This window comes from Vanacampus margaritifer, chromosome 19 (assembly GCF_051991255.1).
Source record: "Vanacampus margaritifer isolate UIUO_Vmar chromosome 19, RoL_Vmar_1.0, whole genome shotgun sequence".
Taxonomy (NCBI): Eukaryota; Metazoa; Chordata; class Actinopteri; order Syngnathiformes; family Syngnathidae; genus Vanacampus; species Vanacampus margaritifer.
Window position 1 is genome coordinate 9,884,592 of NC_135450.1, and position 25,301 is coordinate 9,909,892.

The 25,301-nt window shown below is 37.6% G+C and overlaps 2 protein-coding genes and 1 long non-coding RNA gene across 3 annotated transcripts in view; 1 reads left to right on the forward strand and 2 right to left on the reverse strand.

Moving 5' to 3' along the window:
- Positions 1-4,397: 4,397 nt before the first annotated feature.
- Positions 4,398-8,312, reverse strand: hlx1 (H2.0-like homeo box 1 (Drosophila)). The gene is made up of 4 exons (XM_077552955.1): positions 7,792-8,312; positions 7,190-7,357; positions 6,918-7,102; positions 4,398-5,004 (listed from the first exon to the last, which is right to left on the reverse strand). Exons 1-4 carry the CDS (start codon positions 8,219-8,221, stop codon positions 4,687-4,689), a joined length of 1,101 nt encoding a protein of 366 aa, XP_077409081.1. The 5' UTR covers positions 8,222-8,312; the 3' UTR covers positions 4,398-4,686.
- A 7,830-nt stretch (positions 8,313-16,142) lies between these two features.
- Positions 16,143-25,301, forward strand: part of LOC144039443 (uncharacterized) — a 37,282-nt gene continuing 28,123 nt past the window's right edge. Inside the window, exon 1 of the long non-coding RNA XR_013289454.1 lies at positions 16,143-16,272. This is a non-coding gene — a long non-coding RNA (uncharacterized LOC144039443). The remainder of the gene's footprint in view (positions 16,273-25,301) is intronic.
- slc35f6 (solute carrier family 35 member F6) lies at positions 17,124-24,251 on the reverse strand. The gene is made up of 6 exons (XM_077552775.1): positions 24,103-24,251; positions 20,286-20,358; positions 20,022-20,193; positions 19,492-19,707; positions 18,248-18,358; positions 17,124-18,147 (listed from the first exon to the last, which is right to left on the reverse strand). The coding sequence occupies exons 1-6, from the start codon at positions 24,177-24,179 to the stop codon at positions 17,660-17,662; spliced, it is 1,137 nt and encodes a 378-aa protein (XP_077408901.1). The 5' UTR covers positions 24,180-24,251; the 3' UTR covers positions 17,124-17,659.

Genomic DNA, 25,301 nt, shown 5'->3' on the forward strand with positions numbered 1-25,301 from the left:
TTGAACTATTTCTATTAGTTTAACATGTTTTCGACTTTTGTTAACAAGAGTATGAAAAAAAATAATTTACATTTAGACCAGATATAAAATTTGTGACTAATCAGGAGTTAATTACAAATAAAAATATTTAATCGCCTGACGCCCTCATTTTAATAATCTTTTCTTTTTTTGAAATAAAAGATTATTTTAAAAAAGACAAGAAAAGATTGTTAAAAATTTGTTTTTTGAAAAAAAGATTATTTAAAAAAAGAAAAAATATTATAAATTAGGTCGTCAGGGGATTAAATTTTTGATTGTAATTAATCATGACTTCAATAGCTAACCCACGATTAATCAAAAATGTTTATATCTGTTCTAAATGTACAATAAAAACTTTTTTTCTAGGGTTTTCCCCCACTTTTGTTAACAAGAGTATGAAAACCTAGATTTTTGGGGGGGTACATTTAAACCAGATATAAAATGTGTGATTTATCGTGAGTTAACTATTGAAGTCATGCGATTAATTACAATTAAAACATTTAATCGTCTGACACCCTTAATTTTTAAAAAAAAAATTTTTTTTTTATTAATTAGGGGCATCAGGCGATTTTTTTTAATTGTTATTAATTACATAACTTCACTAGTTAATCATTTTTTTTTATATCTGTTCTAAATGTACAAAAAAATAATCTAGGTTTTCATACTCTTGTTAACAAAAGTAAAAATAGTGAAACTAATAGAAATATCTCAGTGAGTTTTTGACACATTTAGCCGTCAATGGCAGTGAATGAGTTAAAAAAGAAATCTGTTGTTAACATTTTTATTTACAACTATATATGTTGTATAAGCCGCCACATTCTGATTAATATTGCATTTGTGGAATATGAATTAAGCAGCAAAATCCACCTGTTTTTATCCATCTCAGGGGCGGCCATTTTGCCACTTGACTGAAAATGACATCACAGATGTATTTCGAGGTGTAGGCACAGCTAGCTCGCTAAGTACACTTTACATATGCACTCAAAGGCATTCCAAGTTCTTAAATAGTGAGAGAGGGGCGACTCATGCCGGGGCAAGGTGCATCACCGGGCCCCGACTTAGCCACGCCCAGAACCGAAAATTTTAAAAACAGTCTATTGCTTCTAGGGCTGATGATCAAATCTAATTTCCTCAATTCGATTTCGATTCACTTCAGTTCCGTTTGATTCGATTTTTCCCGATTCGATTTGATTCTTCTTAAATGTCAAGGCCATGATGAAAACTCCACAAATATTACATTTTAATAATAAAGTAAATTTTGCGGAGGCAGTAGCAGGTCAAATGATTTAGTTTATTAATGAATGGAACACGTATTATAATCACCTAACTCATTCGCTCCCAAAAACGTATAAAAACTTTATATTTTAAATATTGCCATGCTCCCAAAAACATATTTATATGTTTTTTATGTTTTTTACGTTTATGTTTTCATTTTGAGATTTCTCCACAATTAGCCTCCTCGAAGTATCTAGTTTAATTTCCTAGCATAGCAAAAGTAAAAAAATGCTTGACACCATCTGAATCAAATAAGTTTATCGTGATCTCATCAGACCGCATGGTTCCAGGGGTTTAGCTATTACCGGCTGTATTTGGAGTTATTTTGAGGGAACAATGTGAGGGGGATGCTCACTTTTGTCAAATGGTGTAGTTCTAAATCTTTGCACACGTTTTTTGCCATAATCATCAAACGTATGATTTATTTCAAAACAAATCTCCAAATCCACCTTAAAGGGTCTTTAGAGACCTAAAAAAAAAAAACGTTTCCAACCTGCATCACCTCTTTACTCTTCCATTTATCACCGAGTTGTTCAAGCAATTGTTCACTTATGCGGTGCTCTTTTTAAAAACACCCTCCTCGTCCTCCTCGACACTTTAAGTCCTCCTCGGACACTTAACGGCAACGGAAACGTCTCCATCAGCCTATCAAACAAGTTCTCATGCAGATAACGCCTTGAAGTGCTGGAGACGCTTCAGCTTTTAGTCACGCTAATCCCCACGCCGAGACAAAAAAAACTCCCCCAGTTTTACTCCGCCAGAGGTCATTTGTTTTTACACTTTGCTTCTTCTTTTCTTTTTTTTCTTTTTACCCCCAAGTGTCAAATATTGGTGAATCCGCAAAGCTGGTTTGCTTTACGGCTTGCCCCGTCCCGCTTGCCAAGAGGGACGTATGGGACAACTTTTTAATGGCGGCTGAACGGCTGACATTAAATACTCACCAGATGGACTTTCTCCTATCCTGCTCATAAAAGTTCTTAAGACAGTTCACAAATCAAGGCCTCACACTATTATGTTAAGCGTTTGGGTTGTTATTGTTATAGTACATTTGCAAATACTCGTGTAATTTATAGCTTTGTGAGGATAAGTCCAGCTTCAACCCACCCGCACGTCTTACATATAGACGTCTTCATATGTATTCCGGCTTCTATGAAACCATTTTTCATGCAGCATAAATGAAGCGCAAAGATTATGACCAAACTTCACAAGCATCGCGTGACACATTGCTGATAGCTTCCAGTATCGAATATCACCGAGAGGACGGCGAAACAAAAAAAAAAAAAAAAAAGCCCATATAGCTAGCAGAGGAAAAATGAAAAGTGAAATTCAAGATGCGAAAGGAAAAACGGCCTCTTTCCTGGGGGTCTGTGTCCTCTTTTTTTTTTTTTTACACAGGAGTGGAAAGTGGACCCTGTGGTAGTGAAAGTTTGCGGTGGTCCGGGTTTGGGGGTCACTCACTATGGATGCTGCTGTTTTTAGCCAGCACTGTCACGCTACACACTATCATGTTTTTTCCATAGCATGGCTTAAACAGAGATGATGATAGAAAATAAGGCCTGCAACTGAAAAAAATAAAAAATAAAAAATTTTTTTCGAAGTTTTCATACTCTTGATAACATAAAAGTGCAAAAAAAATTTAACAAATATTTTTGTCATTGATACAGTAATTTCAGAATAAATCATAAAACTGAGTTAAAATGAAAAAGATGTACTGTGTGGTAAAAAAAAAACAAAAAAAAACAGTGTGATATTGATTTGTGTTGAGGTCATTTCCCTGCCACTAGATGGCATAATTGCATCTGTAAGACATTGGTGACAGCGCAGTGCATTTTTTTTTTCATATTAAGAGCGACCTAATCTTTAACATGAAATTCTGCACATTTTTAAAATTGTGAAATACAACTTGACCCCAGGCTCCACAAATATACGATCCAGTAAAATACTGTCTTTTTCAACAGTATCGTGGAGGATAAGAGTCAGTACAACACCGTAAATGTAAAGCTAGTTAATTATTGTATTTTTATTACTGATTACAGTATTCTACTGAATAATTGCTGCCAGTAAAATACTGTAATTTATAATGATTCCATAAATTATTGTAATTTAAAAAATATATATAATTATGGATTTTAACGTTGTGTTGACTGTATATTACTTATATTTTTTATTTTGAATAAATGTATTAAGAGTTTTTATTTAGAAATTCAAAACAAAAGCCACTTTTTTTTTGTGTTCTCTTTCTACATGCGTATATATGTATATCAGGGGTCTCCAAGTCCGATCTTCGAGAGCCCCTATCCAGCCTGCTTTTCACGTTTCCCTCCTCCAACACACCTGAATCAAATCATCAGCTCATCAGCAATCTCCACAGAAGCCTGTTAACAATCCTGATTATTTGATTCAGGTGCGTTGGAGGGGAGACATGGAAAACTCTCTCGAGGGACTCGAGGACTGGAAATCCCCCCCCCCCCAAAAAAAATGGGGAAAACTTCAAATCAGTTGCATTTAATTCACTCGTGAAAATGTGTATTTTTGTCACATTGCTTGTAGGAGCCTGCTTGTTTCGTGTTATTTATTAAAACCACACAGCAGCAAACATGTTTAATATCTCATATCTTAATGTCTTGTTTGTGTAAATTCTACAGCAAATCTGTGATGATAAGGAATTTACATTTCGCCACTGTTAGTTATATATTTATGAGAGAGGCTGCATGGTAAGAGAGCAGCTCTATAAATGGACGAGCTGGAATGAGGCTTGTAACTGCGCGGGTCTGGATAAATAAAATACATTCATTGAGGTCACCGCTGCTATCTGGAGCCGTTGAACGTATACAAACTATAAATTCGCAGATTTTCTCTCGCTCTCTGCAAGAGCTTCGGAATTCCGAGGTCAAGTTTGCACTCACATTTGACTTCAACGGACCACATGACACATTTTTTTTATTTGCATAATGTAAGAGACACTTGAAATATGTTTCATATATTTCGTCTTTCCCCCCCCCCCAACATGATTTCAGTTATTATACACACGCACGCGTATTATGATTATTCGTCATCATAATTCAGTCGGAGAATGTGAAAACCAGCATTCAAATAGACCATCATTGGAGGAAAACACTTTTATTTACAATATTTTCAGTGCAAATTATATTAACAAAATAGCACAACACAAAATAAACATGTACACTGTGTGTGTGAGAGCGTGTGTTTGTGTTGTGCGAGATTTCATTTACACGTGGAAAAAAAAAAAGAGTGCTTGTACAATCACATTTACAGTTTTATTTTGAAACCCTCTGAGAAAAGCGTCATGCAAGCTGATGTCGAATTAGAGAGAGAGAGAGAGAGAGAGAAAAAGGGAGCTTGCTTGATCGTGTCCGTCATGATTGAAACGCTTCATATTAGAAGCTGAGGCGAAGAAGAAGAAGAAACCGAGTCCGAGTGGGTCGCCTCCATGATCACGCTGGTTTTGTTGTGCTCACAAAGGTCCAAATCGTTCGTGGCGTCGGTTTTGTCCTCCTCGGGCGCGTCGTCGGACTCGCACTCGCTGCGCTCAACGTCGCTCTCGCACTCGGACTCGGCAGTCTCTTTGGGGTCCCTGCCGGACTCGGGTGTCCCTTCCCCGTCCGGCTGGTCTTTGTCCTTGTCCTTCTGGGCCTGCGCCTCCTTGGAGTGCCGCCATTTCATGCGCCGATTCTGGAACCACACTTTCACCTGTGACGCACGACAGGCACGCAATGTCATAATTTGAATTTGACGCAAATACGTCACACCTAATTCAAAGTTACAGCATGAGCCTACAAATATAAATAAGTAGATTTTTAAAAGGTCTTTAATTGTTTGAGGTTTTTTGTTGTTGTAAAGCGAGTGTGTTTTACATTTTTAAAACATGTTGCCATGTTTTATAATTACTTAATGCTTGGTGTTACGTAAATTCTTATCGTGTTTTAGAATTTACAACACGTTTGAATTATTGCTCAAAAAATGAATAACTACACGTTTCTTTATTATAAATTAATAAAAAAATTCCTCATGCAATTTATGAATTGAATATATTTCCTTATTTAATTATTTGATCCTGTTGTGGAGGTGTTTTTATAAATTAAATCTTTTCATTGGTGCTTAAAAAAAAGGATAGCAGCCTCTGCGAAGATTAAAAAAACGAATCTATAAATATTACTTTAGTTTTTTTTAATTATACGTCAGTTGTTTTATGTGTGTTTTATTAAATGTAATCATTCCCTAAAATGGAATACAAGCTTACTGTAAAAAAACAAACAAACAAACAAAAAAATCTTAATTAATAAAACAATAATAACAAAAGCTCTAATTAATAAGTCCTTCTAAATCTATTTTCTATATAATTAATTAATTGATTTCCTTATTTGTATTTGTTTTATGGCTATAAATTGGGCCAGCCCAAAAATAACCCAATTTAGGTCAAAAATAGACCAATCCACTTGTGTCATTTTCATCTAACTTCAAATACAAAATGACCCAATTTTATGGGTTGCTTTATACATAATGACCCATTTTTGGGTTGTTTCATTACAAACAAACAAAAAAATAAGACAATCTATTGGGTTGATTTATAAAAATAAGTAAAAATAAATAAACATTTTTTTGGGGTTGTTTAATACAAAATGGCCCAATTTATTAGGTTGTTTTACATAAAATTATCATTTTTTTGGGTCATATTGACCCAAGTAGTGGATTGGTCCATTTTGACCCAAGTAGTGGATTGGTCCATTTTGACCCAAATTGGGTTATTTTTGACCCAACTGTTTTAGTGTACTTTACTGTATTTAAGTGTGTGTGTGTGTTTGTGTGTGTGTGTGTGTGTGTGCGCGCGCGCGCGAGCGTGCGCGTGCGTGCGTGAGTGAGTGCGTGCTACTAAATATAATATTTTAGTCCTACTGCTCAAAAATTGGTGACAGGTTTCTGTATTATTTACAGAAAAAAAATCATATTTTCTTTATTAAATGTGATCATTTTTGTCTTTTATGACTATTTTACTATATTTAAATTGCCGTTTACGAATGTGTGTTCTTTCTGATAGGCCTACAATTAGCATATTTTTCACCAAAATCAAAGTTAAAAATTTTGAAGTCTGAATAACATTATTTCATCATTTCAAAGCGGGTGCAATCGAATACCAACTTTTGAATGATGATTAAAATATGTTTTTTTTCATAGTTTTTAATAGTCGACATTATTCAAAATATAGTGTGGAAATGGTTTAATAGAATTAATTATATTCTATAATTAGAAACAACAAAATATGATCATTTTAGCAAAACACCAAGTTGGAGCTTTTTAAGTAACTTTGTATTTATGCACGTTAAATGCAAAAGTGTCACCCTTTTATATCTCAAGAGACCACGTGATTTCTAACACCTAATCAGCAGCAATAAAAGATCAAAAGTTTCAATAAATAAATATTGTAAAAGAAATTAGTGACATATTCTTGTTGTGATGTTTTTTGAAGCCTGGCATAAAATCAAAAACGATAAGTATCTGAAGAGTACATGAAGGCCTCCGCCAAGGCCAAACAAACAATGCAAGGGATCAGCGCCAAGTTGTCCACCTTAAACACATCCACATCCTGCCTATGTAATTTCTTTTACCTGAGCATCCGTCAGTCCCAGCATGGCCGCCAGCTGTTTTCTATCCGGCTTGGTGACGTACTTCTGGATCTCGAACCTCTTCTCCAGCCCTTTCCTCTGCAGGTTGGAGAAGACCGCCCTGGACCACGACCTTTTCCTCTTGTACGTCTGCGGCATGGTGTCCTTGGTGAGGACGGCGTACGGGCCTGCGGGTCAGCAAGTCAACAATGGAGGCGTCAAGACTAGAAAAGCAGTCCCAGATGTTTTCATGTCCCAAGAAGATCGGGGACTACCTGGGAAGGTGTCCTGAAACTGATGCTGGCCTGATTGTCTCCCGCCGCCCATTATGGCGGCGGCGTCACCCATCCCGGGTTCTAGGGAGGAGAAGTACTGGCTGGCGACAGGCTGGATGGGGATGTGGATGCCTGACTGACGGTTGGCGCTAATGATGGACGTGAGATCTAAAACGGAGCATAGACTCTGTAAGATTTCTGCTGCTGACCTTTGACCTCTACACGCTCACTAAGTTCCTCCCGAACCTGAAAGTTGAATCAAAGCAACTTGGTTGTTTTGATCCAATTCAACAACTAAAAAGAGTCTAGTGGACTTTATATGACCTGGCTGACTAAGAATTGTTTTTGGGCCTTAAACATTTAAGTTTGAAATACTTTAATAAGAAAATGACTGACATTTATGGCAATCGTGTTGGCGCAACAAATCAATCTATTTGTATATTTAAAAGGTTTTGTTTGATATTCAAAAACAAACAACAGGAAATAAATGTAGGCTAATGCGACTGATGGGAAGAATCTAAATGCAACGCATGATTTTACTTTGTCAACTTGTTTCTGTTCGGTTTCCCCTCCTTTATTGACATAACAAAACACGTCCTCACCTCTTAACTTGTCCTTCCCCTTTGCGTCAAAATCCGTCGACAAAATCCGATCAATTCCGAATTTGAGGTCTTTACTCGAAGGCGGAGGAGCCTGCGAGGAGTTGAGAGCCCCCCTGGCCGCCACCGAGGTAAACTGTAGTCCTTGCCTGTGGTAGGGGGACGCGGGGTTCACCCTCGCCCCGTACACCGACGCGTGAGCCTCGACCGGGGAGGGACGCAGCGGGGAGCCGCCGGACGACCCGCGGTGCTGGCCCACGTGCACCATCAGGGCCGAGGAACCCGGGATGTTGTCCGCATCCCCGGCTTGGAGCAGCTCCGCGATGCAGAAGGACGGTTTCTTGCTGGTGTCCACCGCGAAGCCTCCTGCGCAGTACGCGGACCAAAGGCTGAAATTCGAGGCGTAAAACGGGTTGAGCCCGGTCGTGTACATCCCGGAGGTTTGCGCTGGAATCTCACCAGAAAGTCATACGTGCGCGAAAACAAGCGAGCGCGTTTTGGAGCTGCTGTCAGAACCGAACCACTATCGCGAGTCTGCAATCCAGAAGTGCACAGCTACACTCCGAAGTTACTTGCAAGCTTTTGATTGGTTCCTCGCTCAGCCAATGGGCGCTCTGCATTTGCGCACGCAACAGAGAGGTTTCCTGAGACGGATTGATTATATCGAAGAGATTTTAAACACTTAAACTGTCATTAACTCTTTTACTAATTAGATTTTCTGACAATAAATAATTGAGTCGAGCATAAAATGTGGATTTGTATTCAACGGCGAGTAAAAACATTTTAAAATATCTACAATTATTGCGCATAATTTAAGACAAACACTTGACTTGTACAGTAACGAAGTATGTGAGTATACTTTCATGTAGCCTACTGTAATTTTTTAACGACGACTTTTTACTTTTACTACTACTTTAAAACAGATCCACCCACGGGGAAAATAAAAGTATATCGTATCGTATCGTATCGTATTGTCAAATAATGTTTAAAAAATAGAGGCCTATACGCAAATAAATAAATAGACCGCAAAAGAAGGACGCGGACTAGGGAGCATGAACGATTATGAGGCAAAATATTCCCCATTCATGGCCTTTTCATAATTCGGATTTGTGTGTTATCAAAACTGGCGTATAGGCATAACCATTATATTTCATCTACTCTTATTTTTATTATTATTATTATTTAATGCATTCGCTTATACGATTATTCAGGACTGCCGCCAACCAATTTGGGGCCCTGTGCACAGTTTTGGGGTCCCCCATGAACGATTTAGGCTGATCTAAAAAAACTCAAAGGCCTACTTTGTAAATCAGTGGCTGTCTATTTCTACTAAAGTCCTATAATTCTACTCAAGTACAGAGTATTGCCACCCTCTCTGCACTCGTCCTGTTTTGATGTGTTGTGATTGGTGTTAAACGAGCGGATACGCCCCGAAATAGAAGCTGCTTTAGTATTTTAGGATACAACAGAAGTCCTTATTTCTTCCGGAGCTACAGAGGGAGGGGGGTGAGGCGGTGGGCGACTTTATAATGACTGTTAGAACTTCCCTTTTTCAATATTTGTGCAAGTTTATCTCGACGTGCAAGTTGCACGCTGACGCAAATCCGTCCCCATGCTCATAATAAACAGAGGAAATCGATTCCCCGCGAAAACGAAAACACAATTAACTTCAGAGGCCGCGCTTCATCCGCAAGGAGCCTCGAGATTCACACGCTGGGAGCTGGCCAAAGAAACTGTAACAAAAAAAAGGGGGGGTGGGGGGGTTCATTGAAATGGGTATTTAATTAATTACGCGCCAGAAGCTAGTTTTTTTTTGGTGGCAATTATATCTATGTTAAAACTGTAATTCACCCAATTATGAATTACGAATGCATCCCTAGTGGCATGTTTTGTGGAAACAATGGCTTGTGAAGGCCGCATTCATTAGTCTTGGTCCAGGGGGCCGGAAGCGCCGATGACCCTATGGCAGCCTGCTATCATGATGTTTTCGAGTGACACTTTTTCCGGGTTAATTTTAGAAATGACATGTAACGTTTCCCCTCCATCGCGCAGTCAAAACAATCCAGGGAAGAGGATGTGGTTATTTCAGGTGCTGATGAGCTTTGCAGTGGGAAGCGAGAAAAAGAAAATCTTAAGTGTCCCCTCACAAAGCGGCCTCATTACAAGTGTTTATGATTTCATTTTTGTGTTGATGTTATGCGTTGCTAAATCATCCCGATTGGGCAGATAAATAAGGTAATAATAGTCATGTCTAGACTAAAATAATGTAAGTGTTATCTATAATCATTTTTTTCCAAAATCAAAATGGAGGCTGTTATGTTTTATTTGATCAAAATGGCGGATGTTTCGTTTTATCAAAATGGAGATTATTACATTTTATAACAAATTGCCTATACTTTTTGTGGAACTCAATTTGTTGAGAGACACCTGTTTGCTATAGTTCAATTCACTTTTGTGTTGTTGGCATGATTCAACTACGTTGTACGATCACAAATTTACAGAATAATAAAATACTTGAACTTTGCCATTTTGTATCCGGATTATTTCCTTTTCAACATCTGGAAAACTGGTCATGCAGCTTTTATAAAGTCCGTTTTTACCATCAAGGATGCTGGCAGCCTAATTTCTCATGCACTTTTTTTTTTTATTATTTTATTATTCTTGTCATTATGAGTGCGTTTCTACATAAACATAACTTTTTAGTGTGCATCTATGAATGATTAAAACAAAAGCCATACATAAATATCTTGCGACCTTTTTTTTGGGGGGGGGGGGGGGGTGTCCACATGAAGAAAAATTGCTTTTCATGCTGGAATCCAGCTGGACAGTTCACCTTTATTCCCCTCTTTCCGAAGGCTTCCCTCTGTGGAGCTGTTAGGTGATCTCAGGTTACCGCCAGAGTCAAACCCTGCTGCCTGCTTTAATAAGCGCACTTGAGTCTGTCTTCAACAATCAGTGTTACACAACAGGTGACATAGTATGGAAATACATGACAATTGATTTAAAAATGATTACCAAAAAAAAAGCAAAAAAACGTTTACAGTAGCTTATTCCATTGGCGTGCAGCCTAACAGCTAAGTGACGCTTCACCTTTTTTGCTTTCAACTCCGGGCTTCACTAATTGACTCGAGTCTGCAACGCAGCACAGCCCTGCTGGTGTTACTGTAGGAGTACATTCTGCTGCAAAATGATGCGGTGTGATTAAGAGCAAGAAGAAGAGGCAGAGAAGGTCCCCTACTAAGCTACAGTAATAGTCACTGTTCCCACAAAGCAGTGATAATATGTCTGTGAGAAATGTTATACTGCGCAAGGTTATTATAGTTCATGAAAACTCATGAAATACAACTAACTAAAACTGATTTTGTGTTGCTGGGAGTAGCAGTTGTTGGAATGTTTTGAATGACTGTAACATCCGTGCTAGTGATGTTAGCTTGCTTATGGCGTTTCACATGATGTTAGCATTAAGCTAACTGATTTTTTTCTTATTATCTTCTTATAGGTGTGCCTTAATGTACAAATGATCTGACTTTTTCGAGATATGAGCCGACATTTGGCCCATTTTATGCTTTGACTTTGTAATCCTTCAAAGGCTTCAAACTGTTGGTGAAATTTACTGTCAAACTATACACAAAAGTAGGCCGATTAAACCTTGTGTGTTAAAAACAACATAACCTGAAATAGCGGCAGTTTAATGCTAATGCTAAAACAATGGTAAACAATCAGCTAATATTTTAACTCAAATAATCATATATTCTTCATCCTCTGCAAGGAGCTGAGATGATCTGAGACATTTGTACTGTACTAGACTTCATTGTATACAGTACATGGGTCTGTCTGTCATAAATATATAAGATTATTATATTAATAATAAAGATTATTATTTATTTGATTTTTTATGTATTTATTTATTTTTTAATAAGTAAATTATTATTTAGTGCTATTTTTTCATAAAAAATAAAAATGTTGGCTTTTTTGGGGGAGGCTGGAACGGATTAATGGCATTTCCGTTCATTTCAATGGGGAACGCTGATTTGAGATTTGATGTGTGGTCACGGAACAAATTAAACTCTTATCTCAAGGCACCACTTTGTCTGGTTGAACCTTTTTGGCATTTCAGTTCAATGTTTCTCATTTATGTATCAGCTTTATTGTGAAGGTCAACTGGGCGAGACAAATAAGCTTGAAACAAGCACGCAGGGCATCTTGTTTGGATACCTTTGGCGATCGTAATATTTGAAAAGGTGTTTTTTTCATAAAGTGCGAATGCGTCACACGGGCGCACAGCGAGGCCGCTGTCCTCACTACACCTGACGTTCACATGCAGAAGCCCCATTGTTGTGGCCTGATTGCTGGCTGTGTGTTTTTCAGGAAGTCTTATATCGGGCGGAGGAAAAACTGAATGAGCCGCTCCGCACGGCGGCTCTTACAGGATCAGAGGCTGGACACAATCAAATGAGTTCCATTATTACGCCGAGAATTATTGCTCCCCTCTGTACGGCTCCCGCTCGAGCCAAGATTACTATTTCTGGCAATGTTTGCCTTAGGAAGGAACTTTCGCAGATTTAATGGGACCTGGGCCATTGTGCGGGGCCTTCTGTATGGCACTCTGCCATCATCTCCACACAGGCAGAGAAGAAAGAGTTTAAGGGTACTAAAGTCCATTCAAAAACAAGGCCGTCAGGTTCTTTTTTTGTGTGGGACAGTGACCCTGAATGCACCAAGCATGTCAAACTCTCTCAGGTCGGCGTGAACTCGAAAATGATCTTCATGTGGCCCTTTTACAAGGTCAAATGTCAGAAAATGGACTCGGCATGCGTCATGATGTGGATCGTGACTGACTGCATCGCACTTGGCAATAAAACTGACAGGAAACTGCAAAGATCTCGGCCCCATGATTTCATTTGAGCTTCAATTATTCCGCAAGGGATGACGTTCACATAAAAGCAGTCGTTCCGTACTGTAAAAGTCAAAATGAGTCGACTGCCATCGAGCGTCACGATAATGAATGTGACAAATGCAATTTTTCATTTAAGGACTTAAACATAGCAAAGATCAACACTGGGAGTGTTAAATATTACACTAGAGAAGTGTGTATATGTATCCACACCAATGAGTGTAAATTTAACACTTTTTAAAGTGTTACTTTTTTATTTACACTGAACCAGTGTTACTCCAACACTGTATGGGGTTAAAATCTACACTGGTAAACACTGAGTAGAGTTGAGAATGTTACAGTGATAGTTTTAAAAATGTAACTCTGCCAAACTACACTTAACTCTGGTGTTTTAACACTTATGGGCGTTGCATTTAACTCCAGTGGGTGTAGAATGTTGGCGATAATATAAAATTGGTCATCACTTTTGCCTATATCATAAATTGTTCTATTTTTATTGCCAAGTTGAAAATCCCTGTTCTTCTTATAGAGGGCATCAAGTTTTTTGAACCTGCAGAGTGGTGAGTTAAAATTCACTTTTTACCATGCCTTGCAAAAGTATTAGCCCCCTTGAACTTTTTGACCTTTTGTCACATTTCTGTCTTCAAACATAAAAATAAAAAAATAGACTTTTTTTGTGAATAAATAACACCATGTGGGACATAATTGTGAAGTGGAACAAAATTTATATAATATTTTAAACTTATTAAACAAAGGAATAACTGAAATGTGGTGTAAAATAATTCACCCCCTTTTCTCTCAGTGCAGCCAAATGATTTCAGGGAAGATGAATGGAGGAAAGAAAACCTGTTGGATTCTGCGGCTGGCACAAAGATTTACCTTCTAATGATCAAAATCTACGATGGAATGGAAATGGGAAGTCAAAGTCCAGACCTGAATCCAAAATTTCAACCCACTTTCTGATCATGTCCCACCTGGTGTTGAGTTTTCACAAAAGCATCTAATTTGATCGTTTTTATGTTCGAAGACTAAAATGTGGCAAAAGGTTAAAAAGTTCAAGGGGGTTAATACTTTTGCCAGGCACAGTAAGTTGAAAATGAGTCAACATGTTACTGTTAAACTTCATAATGGGGACTCATGATAATTTACTGCAGGAAATCATACAGTCCAATGTTACTTTTTTGAAGTCAACAATTGCTGCAACAGATGAATTTATCATAAATACTTAGGGAGCAATTTAAAAAAACATATATATATATATATTTTTAAAGAAAGTCTAAAAGTTCTGCTTTCTAGTTCAGCAATCTCCCCAAATAGTTGTCAGCAGGTCGTAACTGACTGAAACTTCCCTGTAGCCATTTGGTGTGTCAAATATAAAACATTCACCGTTAAGCAAATATTGTTTTGAAGCTTATCATTAAATTGTAAAACCAGTCAATATTTTACTGTTAAATTGCATCATGTGTACTCGTGATAATCCTGTTTCTATTAGTGCTGCATTACGTTTGAAGACACTTGACAAAGGTGGTAGAACAAACAACAATTGTAATTGATTTAAATGGTTGGGAGCATTTGAATAGTTTTGATGGTCAAATAAAAACAAATACTGTAAGCAAGCTCTAAACGTTTCATTTGTAATACATTATTTTGCTGTGGCAAATATCAAAGAATTTTAGGATGCATAATCGACATGACTGTGTTTTATTTGAGCAAATGATTTGGCAGATATCACAATTTGAAAGTCGCCAAGTAAGGTCACGAGACTTTTAAACGTCTTATTTTGCTGCAAGGTGATTTTCAATCGTCTTTCCACTCTTGGCCGTGCTGCGTAAAAGACATGAAGTGGTCATTAGCCGGACGTTGGAGTGCCGCAGACTAATCACACTCACGCTGACCTGCCCTGTGCTGTAAACAAGCAAAGGGTGCTGCCGTAATAATGGATGCTCTCGAGTAAGATGGCGACGGGGTGCGTTCGAGCCAAGCCATCTGTTTACACTGGAACAGATTTAAAGTCGCCCTAAAGACCGGCGGTTCGAGGCCCGCTAGTGCTCCCGTGTGCGAATGTACACACGGCTAAATCTCGCAAATGCGTGAGCTGAATAAGACAGGAGACTAATGGAGTATGTTACAATAACAAAACATTAGACCTACTGTTTCTTCCATGGCAGGGAGAAGAGCAAAACGATGGACTGTGGCTTGTCGTTGCCATGGCAACCTCGGACCTATTTAATTCGATTAGCAAGCATTGATCGAACCAACTGTCAGGAAAAGTCTACTAAATCATCAGAACTTTATTTGAGTTTCATCCGAGGGCTTTTAAAGGGTGGCATGTATTAGCCGACACTCTTAAAATTTTGAACGCAGTTTCATTCATTCATTCAGTTTTATTTTAAATAAATTTTCAGTTTATTTAATATTTTTTACTTCCAATTTTTTTAAATATCTCCATTAAAAAAAAAATCAAATGCCTTATACAGATTAAATTAATAGTGAAGAAGTTTTTTAATGTTTTTTTTTTTTTTAATAAAAATCTCAAATTTGGACAGGGGTGTGTAGACTTTTTATATATTTTAAATTATACTGTTTTGTTTGTTTGTTTTGAGCACAATGAGTTTGAATTCTTCTTATCAAGTCACAGTCCCATCATTGGCGGTTATTGAAAATAATTGATTTATTTAATCCGATGATGGGCCCATGTATAAAAAAAAAGCAAGCCTACCGATCAATCGGTATGAAGCAAATATTTTTGGGGTGTAAATTTAGTGAACCGTATGCGTTAGAGTGGAAATGCTGCTTGTCTCGCTATCGGATTATAATTTTCAGTATATGGCGTGGTATTGCATGAACGTGAGCTAGAAATAGCCTAATTTCAACAAGACAACAAATATGGTTTCTAAAGTGTGATCATTCTTGATCCTTACAATGTTTTGATTAAAAGTTGTATTGAAAATGATGAAAAAAGTCTTTAAAGAAGTGCTAAATGATTCTTTACCATTATCAAAGAAATTAACTAATTGAATAAACAGAAAACATGAGCACGATTTCTCCTCCCATCCATCATGTTATCTCTCATCTGTCGAAGCTGTTCACAGACTTATTTTGTGCTGAGTTCGTCTCGCGGGAGCTCAAGTCTCACAGGGACAATTTGTCCAGAAAACCGCTACTGGAAATCTGTTTCCACAAAGTCCCCAGAGCCACTTGGGTTTATTTCTTTCTTTCAAGTATTTTAATCCAACGAATTGCGATCCAGCATGCCATAAATTATAAATCCCCTCAATTCGCTTCACATGCTTTGCTCCGATTTTCAGTATAGAATTTACTTGTGACGATATTCTCAGCACCTTAGAACTCGTGCTGACGTTGACTTAAAACGACATACGCTGGTTTCATGTGTAATAATTTAGAATTATTGTGCTTTTCAGACTTCCCCCTCAAGCTGTGGCGTCATTCTGTTTTATGACCTGGATAAATAATACGAACAGCAGAATGTTTGCACCCGCAACCAAACAAGTTTCACAGACCAGAGAGCCTTCAAGTTGCTAATGTTGTGCTGCCATCTAGCGGCAATCCGCGGTTCCACTGTGACATGGGTAAGTGCTTTTTTTTTTGACGATACAAAAATTATATTGCTAATAATTAGCGTTTGGGTATTAATGACATTTTAGCAAGGACAGACAAGGTTCGAACGCCATTTGCTCACTCTGTGGTCTCCCATCATGGGTCTGCATTGCTGCAATTTAGTATGTATTATATATTGCACATAAATCATCATGTCTATGGTGCTAATTAACACATTTCCTTCATCCTGTTAGAGGGTCATGTGTACAAATCCCCTGGGATTCTTTGGTTTAACCTTTGGCCACCATTAAAGCATTACAAAGGTCCTCGGGGAGGATTTTAGGCTGAGTCAGGATGTGCGGGGCCAGGCAGGTGTCAGCTGTTGCATGCTAGGAGTGCAGTAATTGGCCACTTATTTTTCGTACTTAACATTTTCTTTACAATATGTTCACAGTATTCAACACGGTATTCTGCTTAATAAGAAGCAAAATCCACCGTTTATATCAATCTCAGGTGGGCAGCCATTTTGCCACTTGTTGTTGACTGAAAATGACGATGTAGTTGCTCACGGTAGGTAACGTCCAATCACGGATCAGCTTGTCACATGACCAAAGTCAGAAAAGACGTGAACCCTGATTGGTTGTTACCTGAGCGACTGTAACGTCATTTTCAGTTGACAGCAAGTGGCAAAATGGCCGCCCTTTGAGTTCATGTTCCACAAACAAAATATTAATCACAATGCAGTATTTACACTAATCGGGGTGCATAGAATATATATTATTGAATTAATTAATTCATTTATTTTTATTTAATAATATTTTCATATTTAGGGTTGACTTTCCATTTAAAAATTATTTTGAAATAAATCCCATTCTTCACCAGGTTATGATTCAAATAGTGTGATTTAATGGCAGTTCCCTTTTTTTTTTTCATTTATAGCAAAGTGAAATGGAGTAGACATATGTGTAGGAGGTCAGTCATCAAGTGACAAAATGTAACGCCATAAACAAGCATTAAGAGGCTTAGATAGTCTTTCAATACCCGAAATTCAATATTGAACATAACTGATGCTGTAGTGCCTTAACGTTGTAATCTTTTTCTTTCTTTCTTTTTTTTGTGCGGAGCAAATTGGCACCATTTTGGCATCTCCCTGCCCAGTCAGTCAGCATTATTAAAAAATAATTTTAGAACATAAAATTCACTTAAAAAAATGACTATCATTTGAAAAGATTCAGAACAGTCAGGCAGTAAAATCCATAATGATCTTGCTCATGATTTTTTTTTTTTGTAAAACATGCAAGAAAATAATCCAGAGTACTGTACTAAAAGTCTATCTCTTAATATAAAATTTGTAAAAAGGTACAGTGTCTTGACTTGAGGATGTTTTGCTTGTGCAAAGCGGACCACGGGTCGCCTTATTTAGCTTTGGTCGGGCGTCTGCACCCTGCCGTCTGCCAGGAGTCTCTCCCTCTCTTCCGCACTGCTCTCCTCCTCCACGGCCGCCGATCCGGCGCAGTACGGTATTCTGGCCAGCAGAGGGCGATGCAGTCCGTTGTAAAGCGCCGTTCCCACCAGGAGAACCAAAAACCCCAGCACCTGCAGTCCGTGGAACTGCTCCCAACCCAGCGCCAGGCTCACCACCCAGATGACCAACGTGCGCAGGCTGTCCAGCACCATGCGCGTGGTGGCGCTGATCTCCTTGGTGACGCTGATGCCGGCGAAGTTGAAGAACGCGATGCTGACCGTGTTGCCCAGCAGGGCCAGCATGATGAGAGGGCGGAATCCGATTTGGCAGAAGGCGTCCAGCGCGTCCTCCAGGACTTGTCGAGGGTTGTCGCTGAATTGGCCCACGTGGATGAAATACATGGGGATGAGCAGCACCGACAGAACAAAGAAGCCAAAGAAACCTGGACACGGAAAATAATTCATTCCAGTGCTTCCGTTTTTGGTTATCGACTTCTGGAGCTGTTGAGTAAAACACAATCTCAGAGTGGATATTTGTTTTACCTTCAGTTCCAACGGCCCGAAGAGGATGGACGTCGTGTTTGTAGACAAACTTTTCTTCTAGGACCATCTGCACAGCGACAATGACTTGAGCCGTGATGATCAGAAGGTCACCTGAAGGACACAATAGAAAGGAGTTGCGGTTCAAATTGGGTGGTGGGTGATTTCGAGCTATTTCAATTAGTTGTTATTTCTGTATTTTAATTCTTATAAAGCAAATACTAACTTTGCTAGGTTTTGTTGAAATGTTCAGAATTACTACCCTCTGCTGGCCACATCCAAGTAGTACAATTATAACTAAAGCTGACAAAATTTGTAATAAGTAATAATCGATTATCAAATTAATCGACATCTATTCTAATAATTGCGTAATCGTTTTAAAACATTTTTAAATTTAGAATTGCATATCAACAGTAATTTCTGTAGTCCTTCATGAAAGACGACTGATTATATCGTCTGTGTTTAATCTAAATAAGACATTTGCAAACATCTTCTTTTTTTCTTTTTTTTTACTTTGGCTAACAATAACCGAACCGGTAACATAGTACAACATCAATTCCCCCCAAGAACCCCAACACCCCCCTTTTTAAATTAAATTACTACTGCATACAAATATGAAGTACAAAGTTAACACCAACTGCTTAGTAATAAGTTAGTAATCAGTGGGAAAAAAATGCTTTTGTAATACATTTTAATGTAAAATTAACTAATTTCTTAAAATTTTAAATATTGCCCTTTTCTCCCAAAAACTTATTTGTAAGTTGTTTTTTTAAATGTTTTTTTATGCTGGGGCTTACAGAAGGCGTTGATGCAGCCTCTGACCTGAAGAGGACACTTAAAGCAATGGTAGTTATTACAAAAAAACGGCCAGCAGGTGGCAGCAGAGATCAACCAGGGCCATGTTGCAAACAAGCTCTTTTCCCCAGTGTTTTCAACAGGTTTGTGAATAATGCTAATGCTAATCGCTGCAAAGCAGAAACAAATAGATATATACTTTTGGTTCCTGATGAAAGAAGAGACTCTAATGTTTCTTTTGGTAGGTTCCATGTTTTTATAGCAATAGAACACAATATTCTGTGGGCCTTGCAAAATCAGTCAAAATCCAGTCAAACAGCCGGGAGCGAAAGGGGTTGCTTCATTGATTGATTGAATAATCCATAGATTAATCAATTCTAAAAATATTCAATAGTGACAGCACTATTCCGAACACGATCAAGATATGTCAAACTCAAGGCCGGACTCCTCACCGGTGATGACGTCACTGATTTTGTGGGTGTCGTCATGGTGTCCGCTGACAAAGTCGGCGAGGCCCACAATCACCAGGCCCAAGATGGTGATGAGGATTCCGATCCACTGGCTGACCAGCAGCCGGCGCCCGAGGAACGCCACGGAAAGAAGACCCGTGAAGACGATAACGGCCCCTCGCAACATCTGGAAGCTGGAAGCGCTGGTCATGTTGAGTGCTACAACGGCGGACAAGAAATTGATGGGATATTAGTGGGAAGCCATTTTGAAACCCAGAAGGCGTTGGTGAAAAAATGTTGCTTCATTTTTGCTGTATCCCAAAAACCTGACCTGGAAAAAAGTGCTATTGAACGTCAATGAGAAGTATTGCGTGTTAAAGTATTCACCCCCTTTTCTCTCAGTGCAGCCAACTGCAGAATATTAAATTTGCCTTATGTTATTTATTGATCATTCTTACTATATAAATGTAACATGATATTGTCGGGCAATATATTTTATTTATTTATTTAGTAGACAATCTGCCACGACTTACCAACATACATGGTCGAGGTAGCCAACATGTCGCACATAGCAGGCGGGAAAAAGAGAAGAGGGTTGAAACTTTGGCCCGGGTTCATGCTGGGCTCGGGTTTGCGTCGGTCATGACAAAGTAGGATGTAGAAGACGCCCAGGCAGCTGAACTCTCCCAGGAACATCCCCACTGCCTACGTGACAAAAAAAAAACAACAGATGAACACATTGGAAACACAAACCAGATGCTGATGCAATCTTTTTGAAACCAGAGCAAAGCCGTTACCTGAACAAACGGGTGCGAGAATGCATGATCCGGGGTTCCATGGCAACCCGGTGCCCTGAACGTGTCTGCCCATCTGTCACAAAAGAAGACGTTGTTACAGTCATGAGAAAAAAAATGGACTTTCTGGGTCAATTTGGCCCGTCATACAAAGTGCCTGACTTTGGGGGGGGGTCAAAATATCACTTTAGCGAAATATTACCTAACATTACTCACCGTTTCTTAATAATAATTCATAATTATAGTTGTTAATTGAGTCATTACATTTACTACTTACAAAAAATTGTAATGGGTCAATTTGACCCGCTTAACTCATTCACTGCCGGTGACGGCTATAGATGTAAAAAAATTATGTTAGTTCAACATTTTTTCCACTTTTAACAAGAGTATGAAAACCTAGAAAAAAAAGTTTTTATTGTACATTTAGAACAGATATAAAAATGTGTGATTAATCGTGAGTTAACTATTGAAGTCATGATTAATTACAAACAAAAATGTAATCGCCTGACGACCTAATTTATAATAATCTTTTCTTTTTTAAAAAATTTTTTTTTTCAAAAAAACACATTTTTAATAATCTTTTATTTTCTTTTTTTAAATAATATTTTTTCAAAAAAAGAAAAGATTATTAAAATTAGGGCATCAGGCGATTAAATATTTTTATTTGTAATTAATCGCATGACTTCAATAGTTAACTCATGATTAATCACAAATTTTATATCTGGTCTAAATGTAATTTTTTTTCATATTCTTGTTAACAAAAGTCAAAAAAATGTTAAACTAATAAAAATAGTTCAAATGAATTTTTGACGTCTATAACCGTCAATGGTAGTGAATGAGTTAATAATGGGAGTGATAGACACTGAAGTGCTAACAATTAGCGGTACCCATTTTTGCACATATTTGACCCACTTCACTACGTAACATTGTTTCTCTGGAAAATGACTAATGTTCTTTCATCAATTTGACCCGTTATCCCAAAAAAAGTGTCAGAAACAGCTAAACAAATTCCAAAACATGCACTTAAGACTAAATATAATTAGTAAAAAATCTTACCGGGTCAATTTAACCCGCAATATAACAGAAGGGCTCAATTACTGGGTTTTTTGTTGTTGTTGTTGTTTTTTTTAATACTAAACGTTTGTGTTATGTGTTTAAATTATATTTTACCTGATGGATTTTTAACAATTTGCATAAAAAACAATTTATGATTTGTGTCTTGATCTTCCAGGCAGGCAGGATTCCAGGTCATGTTTGTAAATGAGAATTAGTTCTCAAACATTTTAACTGGTTAAATAAAGGTTAAAAAAAAGAAAAAGAAAATATTCCTTTATATTAATGTGTTTTACGTAACGTAGCATTTTTATTTATTTTTGCGGATTTATTTATTATAACTATTGGGTGTTAAAAAAAAAATAGGGATCAGTATCGGGCTTTATTTTTTTAGGTCGGTATGGAGTAATTGTGGAGGCTGCCGATACTAGCCACGGACACTTAAAGAAAATTTTACATCGTCTAAGTCTTCCTCGGCAGTAGTTGGCGCTATACTGCGGCAAGTCGACACCGGTGAATCATCATCTGTGTCAGAAAGAAATATAAATGAAATTTGATATATTTACTACTAGCCGTACCCGGTACTCAAAAAGTGAATCCTTGTGCTTTTTCGTACATCCCAAAAATAAAGGTTTTATGGTCAGATCATAAGAGGAAGCGTAACTGATGCGTCGCCTGTTTCCGTGTGCATGACAAGGCAAAGCGGTTTTCAAAAGTGATGACGACATCACAAAACGGACCCCGTCACCTGATCCCGTACGTTTAACCCGCATTCGGTTCAAGTCGACAAAACGAGTGGCAACAAAACGCTGCTCGCTCTTCCCGCATCATGTGACTGCAGTGAAACCTCAGCTGAAAGTAGCCTCGTTCGTCTGCCTGCCTGCAATATGAGCCGCTTGTAAAGTCTGCACTAAAGAGTGCTTTGAACTTTAGACTGCACTCGCCGACATTGACGTTTGACTTCACGCATCATCGGGGAAGTCAAGAAAAACGATTTGTTTTAAGCTTCTTCCCTTTTTTGGGGACATTTAACTCATTCATTGCCATTGACGGCTTTCGACGTCAAAAATTCATTTGAACTATTTCTATTAGTTTAACATTTTTTCCACTTTTGTTAACAGCATGAAAATCTAGAATTATTTTTATTGTCCATTTAGAACAGATATAAAATTTGTGATTAATAGTTAACTAGTGAAGTCATGCGATTAATTACGATTAAAAGATTTAATCGCCTGACGTCCTTAATTTTTAAGAATCTTTTCTTTTTTCTTTAAATCGTGCAAGGCGATTAAAATTTTTGATCATAATTAACTGCATGACTTAATATTTAATATAATATTTTCTTCTTTTTTTTTTAATTAGGGGCATTAGGCAACTATTATTTTTAATTGTAATTAATCACATGACTTCACTAGTTAACTCACGATTAATCACAAATTTTATCTGTTATAAATGTACAATAAAAATTATTTTTTCTAGGTTTTCATACTCTTGTTTACAAAAGTGGAAAAAATGTTAAACTAATAGAAATAGTTCAAATGAATTGTTGACGTCTATAGCCGTCAATGGCAGTGAATGAGTTAAGGAAAAATCATAGTGTTAAAGTATGCTACGCTATTAATTTGGACTTTTGTGAGTCTGGCTGACTTAAAGTCCCTGTGAAGTAAAAATAAAAATGTGTTGAAGTGTCGGTGTGTAGGTCATTAAACATGACAGCACACGTCAGTATGGGACTCACACCCCATGAGAGACATTTGAGTTTCCTGCAAATACTACCTTAATAAAAAAAAATAATTCAAATAACAACGTGAAGCTATTTCCTGAAAAGTGTGGCCTTTTTGTGGTAGTAGTAGAAATGGGCCACGTTAGATAACTTCATAACTAGCAATGGTGCCAGATGGTCACTGATGCAAACAATTTTTTTATTGGTAGCAGGTTAACAAACGGATCAAGAAAACTGACAAGTATTTGCCGTAATAGATTATGGGGACTTCTGTATTAATAGTTGCATTAATGTAGTTTTAAATGAGTTCATTCAAATATATTTGATCATTCTTTATTCATTTTGTATTAAATCATGAATGAATGAGTAGTAAATATTAAGTATTAAATTATGTATTAGTAAATAACGCATTTTGATTGGTTAATGAGTTGTAACTAAATTATTAATAAAATAAAAAAAAGAATGACATATTATTATTATTTTACATTTTCTATACACAATAAACTTTATTACTGACTCAAGCTTAAGCTTCTTTTTTTGTTGTTACTTGACCCATATCAGTCCTCCCCAGGTAAACAGTAAAATATCACATTATTTGATATAAAAAAAATAAAATAATAAAAAGCTTATATTCTGTCAATTATAAAGATTGCCCTTCCTGTAGAAACATGTACCTGAGACCAACATAACAGGTTATGTTAGCGTGTTAAGTCCAACTTTGTTTTTTCGATCATGTTGTTGTGAGTCGTGTTACTCTCGTGGCAGTACTCTTATCTTACTTACTTATCTTACTTACTTACATACCACAGCAATGTCTATCACAACACACGTCAACCATGCATCCGCACAATCACTTGTCTTCTTTGATCATTAGCGACTAGCATCACATGCTAGCCGTTTCAATTCATTAGTAATTACATGTAAAAGACGATCGAGTGGGAAAGCAGTAATTAAAGAAGCTCAACTAGGTAACGTTTGATAACGGTTAATGTTAGCCTAGCATTAAAGCACACTGGGGGGGAAAAAAAACACAAAGCTACTTACTTCGCCGACAACGTGTTAATAGAGCCAGTTATCAGCATAAGTCCAGCGAGGAACAGCTGGTATTTGGTCCACGCCATGCTGGGGAGGACAGGACAAATGAAGCAGGGACAAGAGAGACCAACGAGTAGTCTATAGTCTTCGTGGAATCCCAGCAGACTGTGAACGCCACATGACAACGCACGGTCAGCTGACTACAGGCACAACAACATGCTGCCTTCAAGTCTATCGTAATTTTAGGAAGTCTGTTAAGTAAGTCAAATGAAAACATACATCGAGTGGGACAAGAAAAAAAACAACAATTTGTAGTAAATTAAATAAATTGCATAATTCTATAAAGACATGAAGTACACTACAATGACAGGATCAATAATAGTTAATAGGATCAATAGTTTTGTTTTCTGCAGCCTCAGGTCTTATGTATGCCAATTGTATACGTTATAAATTGAGTTCAAATGCATATCTTTTTTTCTTTTCATTCACCGTTGATACCTCCAACGTTGTAAACGGAATTTAGACGTGCCAGCGTATAAAGATGAGTTGAGAGCCACAATTTTACCGAGGAACTTAAATGTATCATAACGGCCATGTTGGAAAACACCAGGGGGAGACAAAGACCAGCTACGGTCGCTATAAGAAGTCTACACACCCATGTTTAAATGCTATTTTTTGTGTGTGCGTGTATGCTATTAAAAATGAGACTAAGATAAAACTTTTATTTGTTTTATTTTATTTTATTTTAAATCCCCCATTAATGTGACATATAACCTGTTTAACATTGTGGATCTGAGCGATCTGAGTTTTTCCAAATAGTTCTTATTATAGTATAGTAAAATGTGTTGAGCCCTTCCTCCAAAATTTCATTCCTGAAGTACCTTGACTCACTATGGTTGCAAGCCAGTGCGTGCTACAGATTTGTAACTGAATTTCCTCCTTTCTGGTTTCACTTCTGATAATGTCTACTGACGCTTAAAGAAGTGCAATGGCACCATTCGGTTCCCTGCTCACAGAAGCAGAACACCTTTACTTCCACTCTAGTATTGATGTGAATGAAGAAACCATCATCGGCAGACCTCTGAAACGTCACATGACAGTTTCGTGCGACTGCTGTGGCTCAAGCTGACCTCCGTTAAGCACGAACGCTGCTCATGCAATGCTCATTTGTGCATACCGTACACATGTCACTGGTGGCTTTCTGCTGT